The 23658-nt window shown below is 43.1% G+C and overlaps 1 protein-coding gene across 7 annotated transcripts in view; it reads left to right on the forward strand.

The window, feature by feature from the left end:
- Nf2 (neurofibromin 2) overlaps positions 1-23658 on the forward strand; it is an 85761-nt gene that overhangs the window by 37301 nt on the left and 24802 nt on the right. For 4 of the 7 annotated variants that reach the window (XM_028870640.2, XM_028870639.2, XM_028870642.2 and 1 more), the window contains exons 5-10: positions 7255-7323; positions 9157-9239; positions 11983-12058; positions 16208-16342; positions 19390-19464; positions 20613-20726. In XM_028870640.2, the coding sequence (XP_028726473.1) occupies positions 7255-7323; positions 9157-9239; positions 11983-12058; positions 16208-16342; positions 19390-19464; positions 20613-20726 (552 nt within the window). The remainder of the gene's footprint in view (positions 1-7254; positions 7324-9156; positions 9240-11982; positions 12059-16207; positions 16343-19389; positions 19465-20612; positions 20727-23658) is intronic. The other 3 variants (XM_037208115.1, XM_037208116.1, XM_037208114.1) reach the window with 2 other exon arrangements.

Here is a 23658-nt window from a genome sequence, read left to right on the forward strand (position 1 = left end):
CCACATGCTTAGAAGCTGCACGCCTGGTGAGGTCCCAGTGGGCACACTTTGTGCGTGTGGCTAGGAGCTGGGTCTTTTCAGCCTGCTTCATCCATTAGTGCTATCTCATTAGCCTAAAGTCATTCACTCTTGTTTAGACAGCAGACCAGGAGTGGTGGGAGAGGAACATCTTTGAGTATTAGGTTTTTGTCCCATCGTATAAGGCCATCTAGAGTGTTTCATGACCCTTGGATTTCCCACCTCAATCACATTTTTAATACAACTTCAGGTCAAAGTCAGGAATGACTTGTTTGCCATTTGAGTTGGGAAAAGGACTTCGAAGTATGTATGCTGGTCAGGCTAGTAGAAGCACAGAGTCAGTTTAATCATGTGATGACTCAATGTCTGCTGAGTAGTCACAAGGCATGGGACGTGAGGCTTGTTAACTGTCAGATGCAGGCACTAGAGCAAGTTCTGCCCTCAGTGATTCTCCCAGGTCATTGGTACCTTCGTGGGTAAAGCTAGAGACAGAATCTATGGCTTTAGAATTGTATTTTATGCCTTCCTTGAAAAAGGAGTAATTGAGAAAACAGAAAATGGGCTGTGGTTCACGTAAAGCAGCATATGCTCCTTTGATGCTTTGATGAAGAATATTAGTAACGGGAAGATGTATCCTTCCGTCCTAACAGGACAAAGCCGTCATCATTACTCTCATTGAGCCCATGCACTTTGGGCTCAGATGAGTTCCTTCGTGCGTGCTTTCTTCTGTCTGAGACCCAAGCACTCAAGGATGTTATCTCAGTCTCAGAGGCTATGGGTTTGGGGTCACAGATTCACAGGCTACCTGTGGGGGGCAGAGGGTAGGGGTCATTTTTCAAGGAACCAGCAGATGTTTGCTTGAACAGATTCCACTGCAGGAAAGCCCTGCTTATTTGGCTTCTGCCAATTTGGAGATGAAAGTGATTCACAGACAACATATGTGGTTCATATGGGGGTGGGTGCTCTTAACTATTTTTTCTGGTGTTAAATTTAGGAATCTTACAAATAAAGGTAGGTAATCTCTAGCTTTTAAAGTCTGTATTCAGACTGGGCATGATAGTGCACACCTTTAATACTAGGCAGGGCAGTCAGATCCCTGTGAGTTCCAGGCCAGCAAGGGGTTGTAAAGTGAGGCCCTGTTTGCATTCAGGAAAACAGGGCCTACTCTAACAATGTTACCAGTTTAATAACTACTGGTTATTAGTGAGAAGATATTTAGGACGAGCTATATCCATGAAGTTTGCAAAGTGCTCAACAGACTGTTCACAAGATAGTTCATGTAGTATAGTTTGGAAGCCAAGGCTTGTGCTTGTTTTCCTGATGACAAAATAAAAGGTTAGAGAAGATGAATGAGCTGGGCGTAGTGGTGCACGCCTTTAATCCCACCACTTGGGAGGTGGAAGCAGGCGGATCTCTGTGAGTTCAAGGCCAGCCTGGTCTACAGAGTGAGTTCCAGGACAGCCAGGCCTACACAGAGAAACCCTTCTCAAAAAAAAAAAAAAAAAAAAAAGTTAAAAGTTTGTTCAAAATCACCATACTTATATGTTATTTCTGTACTTGTGAAATGTCCAAGCTACTTGTTTTGTTGTGTTTTGTTTTCATGGTATCAGGGTTGGAACCCAAAGCCCTGAACATGTGAGGCAAGTACTCTACCATATAGTTCGTTACCTGCCTCTTCATGAGGATTGAAGCAGTGGAGGGAGGGTGGAGCCAGACTGGAGACCCCGCTGTCTGGGCCACCTGACCCAGTACCTTGTTCCTGCCCCATACTGTCTAGTGAGGTGTGTGGAGGTCAGGCATTAATTTTCACTAAATTGTAGTTTCATTTACAAGATGAAACAACCTCGGGCTGGAGAGATGGCTCAGTGGTTAAAAAGCACTGACTGCTCTTCCAGAGGACCCAGGTTCAATTTCCACAACTGCATACAGCTCACTACTGTCTGTAGCTCCAGCTCCGGGGTCTTACACCTTACTGCAGACATGTATGAAGGCAAAGTACCAGTGCACATAAAGTATAAATAAACAAATAAAGACAACCTGAACTTTTCAGTAAGCCATACTGGCTCCTTCCATTATGTGCAGTTTGTTTTCATCCTAGCCTTTCTAAAACAGAAAGGAACTGTAAAAACATGGAGGGGAAGTGGAATCGAGCTCATTAACACATGGAACATAATTATGTGCAAATGTATTCATTACAGTATTTCAGCTGTTGGAATGATACAGACACACTTAATTCCAAAGCATAAAGAAACAATTAACTTCAAAGTATAAATACAAATATTAATCACATGGTTCAGTCAACATGAACCATATTTCTTGGTTCTTGTTTGAATTATGCTAGAATCAAAAGAACAGATCAGTCACATGGCAAACGAAACCATCTTGCAATTTTTAAGCCACCTGTTGGATTTTATATGGACAATTTGGTGTTTCAAATGTGTTTTTCTTTCTTTCTTAAATGTGTTTGTACTGAAAATTACTAGGAGAGAATAGGATGTCATTCATGAATCTTGGTGCTGCCAGTAGGATCTTTCAGAAGGAAGAAAAGGATAGTGGAAGATGGAGCTGGAGAGATGGTCAACCACGGAGAGTGTTTACTGTTCTTGAATCTGGGCACCTACATGGCAGCTTACAACTGCCTGTCATTCCAGTTCTGAGAGATTCAGTGCCCTCTTCTGGTCTTTGAGGGCTCCTGCACACATGTGCTACACATATACTCACTCACAAAGGCTCACATATATACACAGAAATTAAAAAACAAATGAGTCTGTCCAGACTTTATGGTGCATGCCTTTAATCCCAGCACTTGGGAAGCAGAGGCAGGAGGATCTGAGTGTTAAGGCCAGCCTGGTCCACTTGCCTAGTTTCAGGACAGCCAGGACTACATACAGAGACCTTGTCTCAAAAACAAAACAAACACAAAAAGAGTGGGAGAAGCTTAGTGTTTCTTAGTACTCTAAAGTGTCAGGGACACTGGCTAAATGTAATTCAGTAAGAAATTGAGTACATATTAAACAAGCACAGTGGCAAGAGCTGAAGGTGAAAGCCCTTTAGGGGAGCAGGTCGTGAAAGGTCTTTCCATTAGTCTACGGGTGCTGCTGAACCAGTGAAGTTTTTATGTTTTGCACAGAATTTTTGGTGGCTATGTAGAGAATAGATCAGCCAGGTGGTGGTGGTGCATACCCTTAATCCCAGCACTCGGGAGGCAGAGGTAGGTGAATCTCTGTGAGTTTGAGGTCAGCCTGGTCCACAGAGTGAGTTCCAGGTCAGTCAGGGCTACACAGAGGAACCATGTCTCAAAAAACCAAAAAAGAAAAGAAAAGGAAAGATAGACAGACAAACTTTGGTTTGTTAGAACTCATTTAGAACATTAGGTCTGATTTTTCCATTACATATATAGAGAGGGACTTAATTCCCGGAAAGAGACTCCTTTTTAGCTTACGAATTTCAAGTGGCTAGGCCTTGCTCCTTGGGAGTCTGAGACAGGAGAATTGCTCAAGCCCAGGAGTTTGAGACTAGCCTGGGCAACATAGGAGATACCCACACATCTGTCCTCCTGAAAATAGGAAGACAGACAGACAGAAAGACAGAGTTGTATAAATAAATGCTGAGCTTTTGACTTTGTAGTAATGGAGGTCAGACTCAGGTCCATAAGCACTCTGCCACTGAGCTCTATCCCCAGTCCAAGAGCAGCAAAGAGCAATTTTTTTTTTTTTTTTTTTTTTTTTTTGTTGTTGTTGTTGTTTTTTGAGACACAGTTTCTCTGTGTAGCCCTTACTGCTTTGGAACTTGCTCTGTAGACTGGGCTGGCCTTAAACTCAGAATTCCGCCTGCCCCTGCCTCCTGAGTCCTGGGATTAAAGGTGTGTGCTAACTACTGCCTGGCAGAAGTTGATCTTTAAAAAAATTAATTACATATTTATTTATATTCTGTGTGTGCCTGCCATAGCACGCATGTGGCGGTCAGAGGACTACTTAAAGGACTCAGTTCTCTCCCCTGGGCCACGTGAGTCCTGGGGATTGAACTCAGATCATCAGACTTAACAACAGGCACGTTTACCTGCTGAGGCATCTCACAGATGTAGAGGTCAGAGGACAACTTCCATGAGTTAGTTCTCTCCTTCCATCATGAATTCCTGGGATAGAACTCAGGTCATTAGACTTGGCAGCAAGGACCTTTAACTGCTGAGCTGTATCACAAGCCCAAGGAAAAAATTTTTTTTTTAATTATTTTTATGTGTATCGGTGCTTTACTTGCATGTATGCCTGTGTACCATGTGCATGCAATGTCCAAGGAGACCAGAAGAGGGCATCAGCTATCCTGGAACTGGAGTTACAGATGATTGTGATCTGTCATGTGGGTGCTAGGAATCAAACCCAGGTCTTCTGTAAGAACAGCAAGTGCTTTTTTTCCTTGTATTTTATTTTATATTAAGAGATTTTTCTATTCATTTTACATATCAACCACAGATTCCCCTGTCCTCCCTCCTCCAAGGCAAGGTCTCCCCTGGGGAGTCAGCAGAGCCTGGTACATTCAGTTGAGGCAGGTCCAAGCCCCTCCTCCCTGCACAGAGGCTGTGCAAAGTATCTCAGCATAGGCACTAGGATCCAAAAAGCCAGCTCATGTACTAAGGACAGGTCCCCATCCCACTACCTGGGGGCCCCCTAAACAGTTCAAGCTAAGGAACTGTCTCACTTATCCAGAGGGCCTAGTGCAGTACCATGGGGGCTCCTAGCAAGTGCTCTTAACTGCTAAGCCATGTCTCCAGCCTACCCCACCACCCCAAGAATTTTATATTAATTGTCAGTTCCTCAAAGTGATAATGATATTTACTTGGTTTTAATTCTAAAAATTGCACATGGATCTCTTGCATGCTAAGCTACATCACTGGTCTGCATCCTCGGTCTTCCCCTTCTTGAATTTAAATTCAAGATGTTTGTAGGGCAGTATAAGATCAGGTCTTGTGGGCTCTGAAATTTAGGCAATTTACAGGTTTTTCTTTAATACAGGAATACCAAATGATGACTATAAGATTAAGCACAGGCCCACAAAACTGCAGAACTTTGAGATTCCAGCTTTCTTACCTTCACAGTAAATTCACCTTGATCTTCTCTGAATGCTTCTGTTATATAAAGAGATGAGGACTAGTCATTTCCATCTATAGTGTGGTATGACTTTCTTTTTATTTACTGCCACAACACCAGCTTTTTCCCCTTTGTTTTTAATAGACATTTAAATAGACATCAAGGTAGCTTTAATGTTGAGTGGAGTTAGTTCAGTGAAGAAGCTCTTTCAGCAGAATCTTCACCACTTCTGCATTGCTTAGATGTAATATATTTGATCAGTGTAGGAGCTGGGAGCTCGGTATAATTTAATAATGGGGGTCGTTAATCTTGCAAGCTTTTGAGACCTGAATTTACAACTTTAACTTTGCATATCTGCTTACTTTTGCATTAAAATTTGGTTGGCAAGTGTTGAAAGGCTTGCAAATGCAACTAATATGGCTTTCTGTCATATCCTATGAGGTCTTCAGTAATGCAAAGGACACCGTAATGCTCATGCTTGACTTTAACCAGCACCACCCCAAAATGCTTGCCTGGATTTCTTTACAGTTTGTTCCTTGCTTTACAGGTGAGGACACTGTGGCTTAAGAGAGGGTACCTTATTTAAAGACCTCCACAGCAGCACTCTAGAGGTCCCTTCAGCATCCTCTAGGGCCAGTGCTCTCATTTAAGAGAACTTAAACTTGGAGAGATTTAATCTTCTCTTAAATTTTTAAAAAATCATTTGATCTTATTTTATGTGTATGAATGTTTTACCTTGTGTATGTGTGTGCATTTTGTGCATGCCTGTTGCCCACTGTGGCCAGAATAGAGAGCTGGCTTGCATGGAACTGTAGTTACAGATGGACCAGGCTTGAGTCTCAGCACCCATGTTGTGGCTCACAATCATCTGTAACTCCAGTTCCCAGGGATCTGATTCTTCTGGCCTCCAAGGGCAGCAGGCACACACATGGGACATAGACATACAACATGCAGGTGAAACACTCATATACATAAAAATGAAATAAAACTTTCAATTAAAGAAAAGGGAGAGATAAACTCCTGGGCTGCTGAGACGGCTCAGTGGGTAAAGGCACTTGCTGCCAAACCTGACAACCTAAGCTGGATCCCTGGAACCCACATGATAGAAGGAAAGAACTGAGTCCACATAAGCACTGTGGCATTGCACCCCTCCCCCCAAATAAGTACATGTAAAAAGAGAGAAAAACCATTGACTGCTTACTGCCAAGAGATAGGTTTTGTGCTTACATTCTGTTTTCTGTCTCTCTCACCTATTTTTATTTTACTTTGAGACAAGGTCTCACTATGTAATTCTGACTGACCTCAAACTCATAGCTGCCTCTGGGACTAAAGGTATGCACCACCATGCTTAGCCCACAGTCTCTTTTTATACCTAGGGCTGAGGCGTGAACCTAGGGCTTTATGTACGCTAGGCAAGTTCTGTGCCACCGAGCATCATCTGCCCCGTTCTTTGATGTGGGGTAATTCTCTGGTCTGACCTAAGTTTTCTAGGAAAGAAAGGGGTATTGTTTTTCAGAATAAGAGAATAAATATCCGAGTTGTTGCCCCTGGAGGAGTAACTTAGGTTGCAGGCCCCACTAGAGCGCGGCTCTACAGCTCCGGCTCTATCCGTTAACCTTTTATTTGTTTCTTTGTGCAGTAGGAATGACAGAGTATTGATATCAGATCTTCCAAAAGCAATTTTCAGAGCCTTGAGCAAAAGGTACTAAAAATATTGCCTGCATTATTCCCTGGTCCCACCTAGCAATTGGCTCCAATTACCAGCCACTTAGAGGCATTTGTAGGTAAGGCTCTTATCACACTTTGCTAATCACAACTTTCACAGTTGTGTTTTGTTGTTTCCATTCCAAAGCTAATGTTTGGAAATGACTGCTTTCTTTGAGGGTTAGGAAACAGACTACATTTCCATACACATGTCACATTCTTATTAGCACATCACCCATCCATCCCTTATGGGATTTTGCAACTCTGCTCATAGATGTAATCAGCTTTGTATTTTCATTCAAGGATAACAAACTGGCAAGGTTGAAATCTTGTCATCAGAATTGAATTGCTGGAACTGGGAGGAGGGGCCAACTGAGTTGAGCCTTGTTCAGAAATGACAGTAGTCTTTAGAATCTGAATCACCCGATCTCTTTTCTTTTTCTTCCAGTATGGTGACTATGACCCCTCTGTGCATAAGCGGGGATTTTTAGCCCAAGAAGAATTGCTTCCAAAAAGGGTAAGAAATCAAATTCTCTATTTGGGAAAACAGTAGTATGGCTGAAGGAAAGCCACTGACTGATAGAAGTACAGAGCAGGCACATTTGCATAGTTCATAACTTTGAGAAGAGTATGGAATCTTGGTTAAGCATATTTACTTACTAGTACTGTGTGTGTTGTGTTGTGTGTGCCTGTGAGTGTGCAGGTATGTGTGCCCTTTCACACATGCAGAGACCAGAGCAGGACTTCAGGTGTCTTCCTGTATTCTCTCTTCCTTATGCCATGAGACAGGGTCTCTCAGCTGGAAGCTTCCATTTAGGCTAGGCTGGCTAGTCAGTGAGCACTCCAGATCTGCCTTTCTGTACCCGTCAATGCTGTGGTTACAAGCATGTATGTACAGTCATGCTTGCCTTATTTTTATGTTTTTATTTATTCTTTGAGGGTGTTTGTTTGTTTCAAGACAAGGTTTCTCTGTGTAGTAGTCCCTGGCTGTCCTGGAACTTACTCTGTAGATCAGGCTGGCCTTGAACTCACAGAGATATGCCTACCTCTGGCTCCCCAGTGCTGGGACTAAAGGCGTGCACCCCCCCCCCAGTTTATTTCTTGAACATTTTATGCAATATATTTTGATCATGTTCTTTCCCCTTCCCCACCTCCTCCCAGACCCACCCCCTCTACCTCACTATCCACCCAGCTTTATGTTCTTTCTCTCTCTTAAACAACAACAAAAATCACCAAAGTAATGGATCCAATTTGTGTTGGCCAACTGCTCCTGAGTGTGCCGCCTGGGGTGTACTTGACATACGCTGTGGTCATTCCATTTGAAGGAAATCCATTCTCCTTCTCCCAAGAGCTATCAGTTCCTAACATCTTCTCATCCTGGCATTCCGGGGATTCAAACTCAAGTCCTCATGTTTGTGGAGCAAGTGCTTTTACCTACCGAGCTTTCTTTCCAGCGCCTATTGTTAATTTTTGAGACAGGCTCTTGCTCTGCGGTCTAGGCTGGCCTTGAACTCCCTATCCTCTTGCCTCAGTCTCCCGAGTACTGGAACTACAGGTGTGTACCACTGCACCCAGTTTTCTTGGTCAAGCACCTGAATAGCGAAGATGCTGCTGCACATAGTGGTTGTGTCTGAACTCCCAGTAGTCAAGAGGCAGAGGCAAGAGGATCATGAGGTGAAGGCTAGCCTGGGCTACAGAGGGGGATTTGGTCTCAAAACAACAAACTGTAAGATTTTTGTGGAATTGATGTCGAATTGCTAGGAAGGGTGTGGCCTATAGATATTTTTCTGGTATGGCAATCTCTAAAGATGGTTGAGTGGCATTGACTTAAGGGAGCCATGAGATCTTGTGTCACTGTGCAGAATTGAGCTGTTTGGGGTGGAGAGGATGAGGTGGGGGAGGTTTTTAGTCCTCACTCTTGTTCATCTTACTCATTAGACACAGAAGCAGCCTTGGCTGTTTCCCTTCTTATAGCCCCACTTATCATCTGTCACTGGGTAATAAAGGCTTTCCTCAACCCTTCCCTGCCTTTACCTGTGCTTTGATGGCTTCGAGTAAGCAAGCACCACTTTTCTGTCAAGTGGTCCCTGAGATGAGCAGCCCTAGCAGCAGAGGTGGATCTTCCCAGCCCAGGAGTGTAGTTAGGATTGAGGAATGCTGCAGCTTGCAGGTCGATCCTCTAGTGGAATGGGGCTTGTTTACACACCCACCTTTGTGTGTGACTCTCCCTGCATGCAGCTTTATAAAAATAGCTTTGCTGTTTTGTAAAAATGAACCATAATTATAAAAATGGGAAACAATACCCAGACTTGTTTTGCATGTGGATTTTCTTTTGCTGTCTTTTTGGTAGGTGATAAATCTCTATCAGATGACTCCGGAAATGTGGGAGGAGAGAATTACTGCTTGGTACGCGGAGCACCGGGGCAGAGCCAGGTGAGGCTGCTCCATCCTTGTTTACATTTCTTTACATCCCTCCCCCGCCCTTAAAGAACTATAAAACTAGGGCATGCTTGTAGGACAAACTGCAGTCCTGAAGTATATAAAAGGAAAAGTGAGAACTGGGAATAATGTTGGTCTTCAGTTTCATGTGCATCCTTATTGTAGTGTGTTGCTATAAAAGGAGCACGTAGCTCAGTGGTACAGCGCTCGCCTAGAATGTAAGATTCTGGGTTGAAAACCAAATTCATAAATTAATTAATTAAAAGTGGTCTTGTATTCTGCCTATCAAGATACACAAACCTGGTGGCAGTTTAACATTCTGTCTGAAGGCCCTTTGTTTTTACATTCAGGCCTATATTGATGGCATCTAGAATATCTGAATGCTTTTCACTTTTACAGAAAGCTCTGCAGCATAGGATTTCGTGTTACATAGTTGCACAAGACTAGAGGGTAGATTCTTGGAAGAGAGTTAGTGGTCAAAGGACGTGAACATTTTGTATTTTGACAAGTGAAACTAAATTGCTCTCTGAAATAATTTGTAGCCAGGCGGTGGTGGTGCACACACCTTTAATCCCAGCACTCTGAAGGCAGAGGCAGGTGGATCTCTGAGTCCAGCCAGCCTGGTCTACAGAGCTAGTTCCAGGATGACCAGTGGTGCTATTATAACGGAGAGACCCTGTCTCAAAAAACAAACAACAAAATCATTAAATAAATAAATAAGTAAATAAGTAAATAAATAAATAAATAAATAAATAAATCTGTACCTTTTGGCACATGTCCATCACCAGTGTTAGTAGAATGTTCCTACCACCCTAGGTTTCTTTCAACATTTGTTTTTAATCAATCTACAATTTTACTAAATTAAAATTAAAACACAAAAATTTATAGTTTGTTGTAAGTATTCCCTTGGTAGCTTTAGATGTTGATCATCTTTGAACTGGGCCCCCCACCCTACTCCTTCATATCAGCTTCCTCCTATATCTTTGTTGTTTGTTTTATGTATGTGGATGCTTTTCCTATATGTGTGTCCGTGTACCATGTGCTTGTCTGGTGCCTGAGGACATAGAAGAAGGCACCAGAACCAGAGTTACAGATGGTTGTGGGGCACTGTGTGGTACTAGGAGTTAAACCCGGATACCCTGGAAGAGCATCAATGCTCTTAACCACTGAGACATTTCTCCAGCTTCTGTATCTTTTTTCTTTTTTGTTTATACCCACAAAATGGACAGATCATAAGTATACTGCTTGATCATTTACCACAAAAAGATAAGCTCATGACTTCTCAGCTTCCTTTTTCCCAAAGATAACTAGTTTTCCAGTTTCTTTCTTTTTATTTTTTGGATCAAAGTCTCACGATGTAGCTCCTAGAGTCCTGGAACTTCCTATGTATTCCAAGCTGGCCTATGCTCATAGAAACCTGCTTGCCTCTGCTCAGTATTAGGATTAAAGGCTTATGCCATCCTACCCAATCCAGTTTCCCAACTTTTAATTGTGTTCCCATAGGCTAGTGTTGCCCACTGATTTTTATTTACTATTGTTATATTACTAGTTTGTAGTGCTGAGGATCAAATACAAGGTTTCTCATATGCTAGGCAACTATTATATCACTGAACTACATCCCTAGCCCACTATCACCCATTTTAAACTTTAGATAAATACAACTAAATTCTATATTCAGTGCTTTCTTTTTCTGAAGATCATTTGTCAGATTTGAGTACATGGCATGTAGCAATAATTTTCTCATTTTCATGGCTAAGCAGAATTCCAGTATATTAGTATAGCAGATTATTATTATCCATTCTACCATTGAAGGACTCTTGGGTTGTTGGGTTGTTTCTTGGTTTTTGCTGTTATAGGTAATGTTGAACAGTTTCCCAAAGTAATTGAATCCATTTACATCAGCAGTATGTGTGATTTCTGGTTCTTCCACCTGCTTGCCAACACTTGGCATTCTCTCAGGGTGAATTTTTAAAATCCATCTGAGAGTGTTTTGAGATGAGAGAGAGGACAAGGACAAGGTCATAGGGAAGCTTGAGTTGAATTACTTCAATACATTTACCTATTGGGGAGTTTTCTGCAAGTCACTGCTGCTTCCAGAGCTTGCTTTAAGTTTGAGTTACAACACACAAATATTCACCCACTGGCCTGGGTTTTATGGCTCAGATAGTTCTTGCCTTAACCTTCAGCAGTGCCCCAAGAGACAAAAATCAGGAAAGTAGATGCTGTCATAGTGTGTAGAAAAGCTTGTTCACTACTAAAGCCTCTAGGTTAAGAAAGTGCACAGAAATAAGGCAACAACTTAAATAATTCATCTGAGGTTGAAAATAACACAATATGGTTTTGGCTTTTCTTTTTGCTATTGCTAGGGATGGGACCCAGAGCTTTGCACGTGCTAAGTGAGTGCTGTACCACTAAGCTACACTCCCAGCCCCCACATTCTTTTTTTTTAATCACTTGAGACAGATGTCACTATTTACCAAGGGCAGAGTGTGAAATTGAAGCCAAGAGACAGTGTAATGAATCTGTTTTCTTATTTTCACGGGGATGGGCAATTCTGCTTGTGTTTAATAGACTCTGGATTGGGAGAAGCTTTGCTGGTGTCTGGTCTGTCTGCTATCTGCTGCAGGTGTTAGAAGTCCATAAGATAGGCATGCTCAGAATACTTAGCTTGGCAAGTGTCTGTCCTCCACCCTTGTCACTTAGCCCCAGTGACGGTGTTCTTCCATTCTCCTTACAGGGATGAAGCTGAAATGGAATATTTGAAGATAGCTCAGGACCTGGAGATGTATGGTGTGAACTACTTTGCAATCCGGGTGTGTTGACGACTCCCCAAGTTCCCTGGCTACCAGATAGACTGACTAGGACCACACAGCCAGATGAGTTACTTCCTTATCCCAGGGTAGTTAGAGTCTTTTATGGTTTGGTGGTAAAGAAGAAAAGAGGAAGATAGGAATCTAGAGCCTGGTCTTTTATTTGGGGACTTCAAACTAGATCAGAGGTAATTAAGTGTCAGTGGTACCTTCAGGGATGTAGGCCTGGTTCTCTTCTCAGCAGAAACCTGTTGGAATGCTGGCCATGTGATGTTTGATTATTCTGGCCTCTTGTGAGATCCAGGGAGCACCTGGAAATAGTGTCTTTCCCTGGGGCCCACTGAAAGTAAGGCTGCTCTTATAGATTCCTAATTTGTTTGGGTAGAACTCTTATTCTCACTGTGAGGCTAATTAGTTTTCTATTCAGACCATTAATGGTCCCCAGGCCTCTGGGAACCAGGGCTTCTGCAGAGAAAGGCATTTGTGTTCTGCTCAGGTCTGGCCCTAGAGCGTTCATTTCTCCTGTTGGGGATTTGGCTGCTGTTTGCAGTGTGTCTGTCCATGGCTTCTTCCAAAGGAGTCCATGTGATGTACCCATGCTTTTCTTCACTGGTAGATGAGGGGTTGTTAGGATGCTTGGCCACACATGAGTAGATCAGCTGCAGTCATCTACCTTTGTGATTCCAGTTACTCTCTGCCTTCCTGTAGGTTTCTACATCTTTGTGTTAACTTTGAGTAAATTGAATTAAGTACATCTCCAGTATTCTAGGATAGCTTTCTGCTTAATTTGTTTTCTAAATACAGGTTTTTGTGGATTTCTTTGCATAAAAAACAGGGCACACTGAAATGTTCAGCTATAATAAGCAGGTGCCTCAAAATGTATTTTATAGGAATGCAGAAAGTTGTAGGGGCTGGAACGACAGCTCAACAGTTGAGAGCACATACTTTTGCAATAGGACCTGAGTTCAGTTACCAGCTCCCAGCTTGGGAGGCTCATACTGCCTGAAACTTGAGCTCCAGAGGGATCTGATGCCTCTGGCCTCCAAGGGTATATGTAACTAAAAATAATAATAACAATAATAATAATAATGAAATAATAATAAATAATAATAAAAACAAAATGCAGAAAAATGCAGAAGGTTGTTTCTAATGTTTCATGAGGACTGGTGAGATGGAATAGTAGATGAGGCACTTGCTGCCTGGCCTGATGACATCCTGAGTTCAGTCCATGAAATCCACATGGTGAAAGCAGAGAGCTGATTCCCACACATTGTCCTATGACCTTCACATGTGTACTGTGGCATAAACATGCATGCACAGACACAACACACATAAGTAAATAAGTAAATATTAAATAATTAAAAGTTTCATTAATTTGTATCTAGCGTCCATTTCTTTGAGGTTAAACCAATTTAGTGAGCTTCTGTGGTTTTGTCAACCCAACTGACTTCTCTTGCCCACCACCAACATTAATTGTATTAAATAAAAAAAAGAAAAAGAAAGAAAGCATTTTGCAATCCTTAAAAATCCTGTTAGGGCCGGGCGGTGGTGGTGCACGCCTTTAATCCCAGCACTCGGGAGGCAGAGGCAGGCGGATCTCTGTGAGTTCAAGGCCAGCCTGGGCTACCAAGTGAGTTCCAGGAAAGGCGCAAAGCTACACAGAGAAACCCTGTCTCGAAAAACCAAAAAAAAAAAAAAAAAAAAAAAAAAAAAAAAAATCCTGTTAGGGGCTAGGCGGTGGTGGTGGTGGTGGTGGTGGTGGTGGTGGTGGTGGTGGTGGTGGTGGTGGTGGTGGTGCAGGTGGTGCACGCCTTTAATCCCAGCACTCGGGAAGTAGAGCCAGATGGATCTCTAGGAGTTCAAGTCCAGGCTGGTCTACAAAGCGAGATCCAGGACAGGCACCAAAACTACACAGAGAAACCCTATCTCAAAAAAACAGAAAACAACAACAACCAAAAAAAACCTGTTAGGGGGCTGGAGAGATGGCTCAGTGGTTAAGAGTACTGGCTGTTCTTCCAGAGGTCCTGAGTTCAATTCCCAGCAACCACATGGTAGCTTACAACCATATGTAATGTGTCTTCTTCTAGCCTGCAAGCATACATGCAGACAGAACATTGTATACATAATAAATAAATAAATCTTAAAAATAAACAAACAAACAAAAAACTTTTAGCCTGGATGGTGGTAGTGAACACCTTTAATCCCAGCATTCGGGAGGCAGAAACAGGTAGATCTCCTTAGTTTGAGGCCAGCCTGGTCTACAGAGTGAGTTCCAGGACAGCCAGGGCTACACAGAGAAACACTGTCTCAAGAAAAAAAAACAAAAAAAAACCACCACTAGTGTTCTTATAAATTTGTTTTACTTAGAAGTGAAAAATTATGTATATATAATACATTTATTGTTACATTTATTTGTTTATTTATTCCTGGTGGTTTGCAGAGGACAATATGCTCGAGTTCCCTTCTACCATGTGGGTCCTGAGGTCAAACTCAGTCATCAGGTGTGACAGTAGGCATTTTGACTCACTGAGTTACTCATCAGTCCCAAAACCCAGCCGCCTCCTCCTCCTCCTCCTCTTCTTCTTCCTCCTTCTCTTCTTCTTCATAGGAATATTTCTACATGAATCAGATGAACATGAACTACTTCTTGTATGTTTTTATGTTGAGCAATGGACAAAGTTAAAGACATTTGAGTAATTTTATGTTAGAGATCTTAAATTCTGTCATTAACTAGGGAAGGTAAATGCTTAAAACATTTGATTTTAACTGATAAATATATACTTGCATGTATTAATGGGGTACTAGGTGGTTAAAACAGTTTCAGAGGCATTATTTGTGCTACCCTCTCTGGTCTCTAGAAGTGTCATAGTCATAATGATAGCAGAGGGTAGAATCCTTTTTTATTTAAATCATCAGAAACACAAGGAAATACCTTATTTTCCAAGATGGGGTACAGATGTAATAACACAAGCCTCACTTCTGTCAGCACATCCTTTTTAAAAGCTTTCAGACAAGGACAACACTCTTACGCCTGGGTGGCAGCGCCTGGTTTCAGGTGTTAGAAAGAGTAGAGAGATCGTCTTAGAGCACACATCTAACACCTGCTGTTAGATTGGTACTTGTCGTCACAGCCCAAGCACCTTCTCAGTGTGCAGATCTGCTGGCCTACCCTTGAGTCTTGGCTCAATTTCCTTGTTGTCAGCAAGGGGTCAGGAGCTGTAGTGTCCTCGTGTGGGAAGGGGTGGGGGAGGGGGAGTTTCTTTCCACAGCAAAGGCTATAGCACTGGCAAATTGGTCTGCCTATGAGGTTGGAGCCAGTGGCTTCACAGCTGGGTCAGTAACTTGGGGCACAGGGCCCTAGGCCTCTGGTTGTACTAACTGCTGACCAGGACAGCAGTTAGGGAATGAGTATAACATTCATATAGTTAACTGGTATTTTAAACAGCTTCATTGAAGTATAATTTGTATATATTTCTTCCAACATTTAATTATCAAGCATTTGAAATATAGGAAAATTAAGTTTTTGATGAATGCCATATATACCAACCACCTAGCTACCCCTAAAATACAAATAACATTTTACCATATGTTTTACTATACCATATGGGTATGGTATAGTAAAACTACATTGAGACTGCATTTAACCTAAAGTAAGATCATCTAGCTCCTAGACTTAAAGTTTTCCTTCTAGCAGTCCAACAACTTGTATGTGTGTGTGAGATGAAGATCAGATCTAGGGCCTTGTGCGTGCCGAAGAGAACGCTACCACAGAGCAACAGTGACCTCTGAAGCCGCCATTTCCTGTGACGGGAGAAATGTTCAAACGCAGGGAACATTTGATCCCTCTGATCATCTGGTTAGCTAACTAGTACTCACAACATTTAAATTACTGTCTCTTTAGCTACCAAGCCAGTGACAGGAGTCTGAGTCCACAGTGACCCAGAGAACACACCAATCACAAAAATAGTAGTGTTTTGCCTCTGCTTCCCTAAATCCAGAAGCTGGAAGCCTCCTGGGTTACAAGAGAACTGTGATTTCTGTTGAGACTTGTTGAAACTTGTCAGATGTAACAGTGTGTGCCAGATTCTTTAGAACGTTAGACACAATCCCCAGCCGGAAGCTGACAACGGCTGCTCTTTATTGGCTCTGCAGAATAAAAAGGGCACAGAGTTGCTGCTTGGAGTGGATGCTCTGGGACTTCATATCTATGACCCTGAGAACAGGCTGACCCCCAAGATCTCCTTCCCATGGAATGAAATCCGAAACATCTCTTACAGCGACAAGGAGGTAGGACGTGTCTGTCCTGGAGGTGCCACTTGTGGTGCGGTGGTCCTGCCAAAGGTCCTTTCCCATTTCTCCTCTTTGCCAAAGCTTCCAAGCCAGACCATCTCTTTGTCGGTGAAAGTCCTTTAATTCCCAGGCTTTAGAACTTTGGTTGTTGATTTTTAAAGTACTTACGGAACAGTTTTGGCATCCTTTCTTCACAGGGCATGGCTAAAACCTACTATTGACTAACAGGAGAGTGAACAGCTTAGCCTGTCAGGACTAAACCCCAAAGAACAGAAGGAAAAAGGAACGTTTCTGATTACTTAGCTTTCTGTTTCTTTGTATTTTAAGTGTGATCTATGTTATGCTTCCCCTTATGTACTGTGTTTGGTACGTGTAATGGAAAAGTGTGTGTGTGTGTGTGTGTGTGTGTGTGACTTTTTTCAGGGGGTGCTTTTTTCCCCCCTTCTAGCAGTCCAACCTTGTCATTTTTTAACAAGGTCTCACTGTGTAGTCTTGGCTGACCTTGAATTTGCTATGTAGACCAGGCCTCCTTTAACTCTCAGAGATCTGCCTTTGTTTCCGGAATGTTGGGATTAAAGGTATGAACCACCATGCCAGGTTGATAGTTACATAGTCTGTAGGAGGTGTATTAGTCAAGATTCTCTAAAGAAACAGAACTGATAGGATGAATATGTCTATTAAAAGGACATTCATTGGATTGGCTTATAGCACACAGTCCAAGTAGTCCAACAGTGGCTGTCTCCCACTGGAAAGACCGAGAGTCAAGTAGTTGTTCCTTCCACAAGGCTGGATGTCTCTGCAGTCTCGATCTGTGTTGAAGGCCTGGGGATTCCTAAAGAGCTTCTGCTCTTCAGTCTGTGTTGTAACCCCAGGGAAGTCAGTTCTCATGCTGGTAAAGGAGTGCTACCACAACAGGACATGCTAGCAAGAGCCCTTTTATGTGGGCTGCCACCAGAAAACATGGCCCAGATTTAGGGTGGGTCTTCCTGCTTCACAATCTGATTAAGAAAACCCCTTACACGTTTAATCCAGCACTCGGGAGGCAGAGGCAGGCAGATCTCTATGAGTTTGAGGCCAGCCTGGTCTACCAAGTGAGTTTTAGGACAGTTAGAACTGTTACAGAGAGAAACCCTGTGGGGGGGGGGGAGAAAGAAAGAAAATCCCTCACAGGAGTGTCTGGCAGCTTGAGTTTTAATTGATTGATTCCAGGTGCAGTCTCAAAATGACAGCCAAGATTAGCCATCAGTGGGTGTCATGTCATTTCTCTCAGCAGTGACATGAATGAAGGTAGCAGGCTGCCATATTTAGAGGATATAGTTTGAGGAACTTAGATAACGTTCATTGGGTTCAAACATTTCTCTGTAGCCCAAGATGGCTTGCACTGACAGCGGTGCTCCTGCCTCAGCCTCCTAAATTCAGAGATTACAGGCATGAGCCACTATGCCCAGAGTTGATTCATGTATTTCTATGTAAGGTGACGGCTTTCTCCAAACGCAGCAATCCCGTGATTTATGTGTTCATTCTTTTTGTTGTGCATGAGCCCTGGCTGGCTGAGTCCTCAGAAGAAACTTACTGTAAAGGCAGGGACATGTTTGGTGTCCATGTCACCAGAAAACAGATACATTGAGACCTGATGTCTGATGAGTAGAGTGGCCAGGACTAGGAGCTAGAGTGCTCTCTGCTTATCAGGGAGGTCCAGAGGCTGGACCCGTGCACATCCGAGGCAGAGTAGGCAGGCAGTGAGTAACAGTGCTAGCTTATGTTGTCTGCAGGTCTTGGAGCAAATTTCCTGTTTTCTTTCTTTTTTTTTTTTTAAGCAACTCAAGTAAAGGAATACTAGGCCCTTGTTTCCAATCTGTGGTTTAAATTACTCAACCATGCTTGCTGTTACATTAACCTGTTTATCTACCTTTTGTCTCACAGATTTTTACCTTTATGTATGTTCTACTCTGTGTCTGCTGGCTGGTGTCTCCCGCTCTTTCTCCCTCATTCTCTCCTCTTCTCTTCTTCTCAACCTAGATTTCTCCTTTTTATTCTCTCTGCCTGCCAGCCTCATCTATCCCTCTCTTGCCTAGCTATTGGCCATTCAGCTTTTTGTTAGACCAATCAGATGTCTTAGGCAGGCAACATGAAACAGCAACATAAACAAGTGTCACACACCTTTACAGTTAAAGTAATACTCCACAGCATAAACAAGTGTCACACACCTTTACAGTCAAAGTAATACTCCACAGCATAAACAAGTGTCACACACCTTTACAGTCAAAGTAATACTCCACAGCATAAACAAGTGTCACACACCTTTACAGTTAAAGTAATACTCCACAGCATAAACAAGTGTCACACGTCTTTACAGTTAAAGTAATACTCCACAGCATAAACTAGTGTCACATGTCTTTGCCTAGTTAAAATAATAGTCCCCAACAATCACCCCCTCTGACTCTTTATTCTTCACCACCCATCAGCCTTCCTATCTGTCTAAGCCTACTGTATCATTGCAATTACTAAGGGGCTAATATGGTTAATATCCCTAGTCACCATCTCCTCCTCTTCCTCTTAATTTTTGGTGCTGGATATTGAATTTATTCTTATTACTTGTCTGGAATGCCCCTCCCCCAACTTTTAGCTATTCTGTCATATATTTCGAAGACCAGCTATAATACCTCCCACTTGTGCTAGATCTGCTCTAAACCTCTAGGATATCTGTGACATGTCCTCCCTACACTGATATATGGTGTTACCTTTTGAGTATTTGGCTGTTGTTGGACCAAGTCCTACTGGACTGGGCTTTATGAAGGCAAAGAGCTATGCCAGTGTGACCTCTGGAGCTGGCCCATCATGGGTTCCAACTTCAGACTGCCACTGTCAGTTCCTCACAGATGGTTAGGGTCATGAACTTCTACAGCCCCAGTCTTGATCCCTGTATGCCTCCAACTCAGCAAGGCTTTATTCCTGGGCACTGGGAGGACAGGACGAGGGGCAGTGTGGTTGCTGCTTCAGTGGATTCCCAGTTAGTGTCATGAAACTGTGCTCCTTTCTTTCAGTTTACTATTAAGCCACTGGATAAGAAAATTGATGTCTTCAAATTTAACTCCTCAAAGCTTCGTGTTAATAAGCTGGTAAGTTGAGACCCTGCTTTTCATGATAGAGAACTAACGTTTCTGAGGAATTGAATGATTTTATATATATTAGCTTCTCTGCCAGGAATCTAGCCCTAGTTTCTCTTGCTAAGAGGTATAAAATAATATTTGATTTGGTAGATACTTTTCTCTTTAGTTTAACCTATACAATTAACCTTTTTGAGGGGGGTGGGGTGGGGAGTGGAGATAAGATCTAGGGCTTTGTGCATGTCAGAAAACACTCTATCTGAGGTATATCTCAGCTTGCCATGTTGATTTGCACTTTATAATTACTAATGAACTTATATCTTTATATTTGTTGACCAAATCTAATTTCCTGTTCAGTTAAATTCTTGTTTCATGTCTTTTGGCCACTTTCCTCTTGGATTGTTTGTTTTCTTTATTAATTATTATCCTCCTCCTAAGGCTCATTTTCCTTCTTGTGATGCTGTGACAAATAAAAATCTTCACCTTTCATGTCAACACAATAAATTCTTAGTCATAGCCGGGGTGGACAGTGGTGGCACACGCCTTTAGTCTCAGCACTTGGGAGGCAGAGGCAGGTGGATCTCTCAGAGTTTGAGGTCAGCCTGGGCTACAGAGCAAGTTCCAGGACAGCCAGGGCTACACAGAGAAACCCTGTCTCAGACCCCCCCTCCCCCCCAAAAAAAGTCCCCGATCATTTGTTCTTCTGTGTTTCCTTACTTGACAGCTCTCCTTTCCTAATTTAAAACAGACTCTATTTTCAAATAAAAGTTACCTTTGAAACTGGAATCAGCTTTTTGGTATGAGGGAGAGAGCCAGCTTCTTTCTTTCCACATGAATAACCTTTGACCCAGCCCAACTTCCTGGTTGGTCTTTTTGTCCCCCTGTCTGTCTTGCCACATCTTGATTTAGGAGACTGGTACATTTGGGTGACTAATGGAGTGTCCTCTGTTCACTTGTGATTTTTATCTCCTGGATTATCTGAGGTACCTTCCTTGTACATGTTTCTAGAACTGAGAACATTAGAAGACCTTAGCAAGGCTTTTGTGTTTTATTCCACTCCTTCCTCAGGTTTACTGCTGCCCACAGAGCCCAAGAGGCAGGCTGGTAGGCAGCAAAGTAAATTTATACACTTAACATGTTTTCTGTTTGTGTGGCCACAGATTCTCCAGCTCTGTATTGGGAACCATGACCTATTTATGAGGAGAAGGAAGGCTGACTCTTTAGAAGTTCAGCAGATGAAGGCCCAGGCCAGGGAGGAGAAGGCTAGAAAGCAGGTGAGTAAGACTTCAGGTTTTGTTCCTTGCATTTGGTTTGTGTATATATGTCTTTGTGCACTTGATTTTGGAGGCCACAGGTCAACCTTGGGTATCATTCCTCAAGGACATCTACTTTATCTTTTGAGGCAGGGAATCTCAGTGGCCAGGGACTCACTGATAAAGCTAAACCAGCAAGCCCTTGGGCTCTGGCTGTCTCCACCTCCCTAGTATGCTACCATGCCCAGCATTTTTTGTGGGTGCTAGGATCAAACTCGGGTACTTGTGTTTGCATAGCCAGCCCTTTATTAACCGAGTTATCCCTCCGTCCCTAGTTTGTTTGTTTGAGGAACACTCTTACTATGTAGCCCTACCTGGCCTGGCACACTCTGTGGAGCCGAGTCAGGCCTCAAACTCAAAACAGTTTTCCTGCCTCGGCCTCCCTGATCCTGGGATCACAGATGTGTACCACCATGCCCAGCTAAGACGTGGTTTTAGGGCTAGCAAGGTGGCTCATCAGGGGAAGGCTCTTGCTGTGCAAGCCTGCCATTGTTCATGTGATACCTGAAACCCATGGAAAGATGGAAAGAGAACGGACTCCACAGAGTTGTCCTCTGACAGCCACACATGTCCTGCACTCACTCATACACACAATAGTGAGTAGTAATAATTAAAGATCTTGGGTTGTTTGGGTTGGGTTTAGGTTTTTTTTTTTTTTTTTTTTTCCAGACAGGGTTTCTCTGTATAACAGCCCTGGCTGTCCAGAACTTGCTCTGTAGCCCAGGCTGGCCTCAAACTCACAGAGGTCCACCTGCCTCTGCCTCCTGAGAGCTGAGATTAAAGGCGTGTGCCACCACACTTGGCTTAAAGACCTTGTTGTAATTGATGATACTGCTTTTGGTCATTCTTGGCCTACAAGATACGGGATGGCTGTTACCCGTCTGGTTATAGACGTACCTGCTCTTCCTTTCTTCCTGTTGGATCTTTTTTAGCTAATGCCCAGATAATGGGGTGTCAGCTATAGAAATAAGCACTTGGGCTGGCAAGATGACTCAGTGGGTAAACCTGACAACCTGAGTTTGATACCCAGGAGTCACATGATAGAAGGAGAAAACTGACTTCTACAAGTTGTCCTCTAACTGCCACATGTACATTACATACACAAATAAATAAACATAAAAATTTTAAAGGAAATGCATACTAAGTTCTAATAGCATATCTTTAAAACACACACACACACACACACACACACACACACACACACACACACACACACCAAGATCTTTAGTCATTTTTATCCTTATCACAGACTTGGGACAAGGTAGCCAGGAATGGTTTTGTCTCTCTGTCTATCTAGCTGTCCTTTATGTCTGTCTCCTCTGCCAGGTCAGTGCCCTTTCTAATTAGATGGTGATAGAATACAAGACGGCGTTTCAGTGCCTCTTGTGGAATGTTAATTAGGCTCCTGCTGCACTTGCTCATTGCAGGTCAGCCTGGGCACACAGGGCTAGCCCTCTGCAGGAGGTCCTGGCAGTACCTATCAGCAGACTGGACTAGCTGCATCGATGTTTTCTACTCACAGACCTTCTCTGCTCACTGAAATCCACAGCTAATTTGAGCCTTGCTGCTGAGAATATCAATTGTGGTTTGGGATGAACTGTTTGATAGAGTAGCTACAGCTGCAGTTGGCTCCCCTCAGGCCTTGCAAGCTCAGAGGTGTAATAATTAGTCTGTGTGGTGTTCTCTGATTTGGGAAGCCCAGAGAGGCTGGCTCCTGGCCCCAGGCTTTAGAGAGAAATGCCCAATTTGAGCCAGTGAGCTGTGAGCTTGCCCTCTGTTTGCTCCTGGTACAGTGGACCATCAGTGTCTTCTTTTGGATGTTTTAGGGATGATGGTATAGGTTCTATTGAACAAAAAAGTGCTACTAAGCTTGCGTGGAGGTGTAGTGACGACTTTAAGAAGCACACTCTTTGACCTCACTTTCAGCAAAGGGAAGTTTAGAAGTTAGAGATCTGAAGGCATCTAGGAGAGTGAAGGCCCCTGGGCCCTGGAAGGGAATAGTGGGAATGCCGCCCAATGGAACATGGCAGCCTTGCAGCCAAATCTTGTCTATGTGGCTCAGTTTTCTCATCTGTCAAGTGGGAGTTGGTGATGCCTGTTTCAGATTGAACCTGACATGACCTGCTTTGAAAACAAGAAGTCCTTTTTTATTTAGGGTGAAGGTCTCATTAAAAGTACAAGGGCTGGGAACTGGGGACAGCCTGGTCCTTTTTTTTCTTTCCAAAAGGAGAATAATGGAAATAGAAATTGTGTTTTAGTGGAAATTGAAGAACAGATTGCCAGCTGTTCACTGAGGTCAAGAGGAGAATCAAAGAACTTACTCTATTGCTTATCTGTTTGCATGATTCTTTCAATTACAGGGTGCTTAGGGGACTTCGTGTTTAGAAAGGATGGCCTTGTAGCACTAGAGTTTGGGTGAGGTTGAAGCCGGAAGGAGTAATTAAACATGATTTTGTTATCTAAGGAGAAAATAGTACATTGGTCACTTTTGGCCTCTGCTTTCTGAACTCAGTGCCTTGGAGTCATAGAGAACTGTGCTGTCTTTAGTCTAGGTCCCCTTATTAAGCTTGGCAGGTGGCCCAATTAACACTGTGATCCAGAAGGCTAGGGGGTGGCAGTAGAGGCTTTGTACTGTTTCTGTAAGGGTGAGGTCTGTGTTCCTGCCTGGCTCGGAGTTGCCTCCACATGGGGCTGTACAAGACTGTGCAAAGCCATTGCAGCTTCCTGCTGTGAAATTCTGAGTGGGAACTATCATTCTCTGTAAGCAGAGGGAGAAGAGGTGCGATCGTGGATGAAATTGTGTGAAGGGGCCGTAGGGACTGAAAATGTCAAGGTGGCTCATCTGAACAGATAAGAGAGCTGTTTTTTTCTGGGGCACTGTTTTGGAGAGGAG

This window comes from Peromyscus leucopus, chromosome 7 (assembly GCF_004664715.2).
Source record: "Peromyscus leucopus breed LL Stock chromosome 7, UCI_PerLeu_2.1, whole genome shotgun sequence".
Classification (NCBI taxonomy): domain Eukaryota; kingdom Metazoa; phylum Chordata; class Mammalia; order Rodentia; family Cricetidae; genus Peromyscus; species Peromyscus leucopus.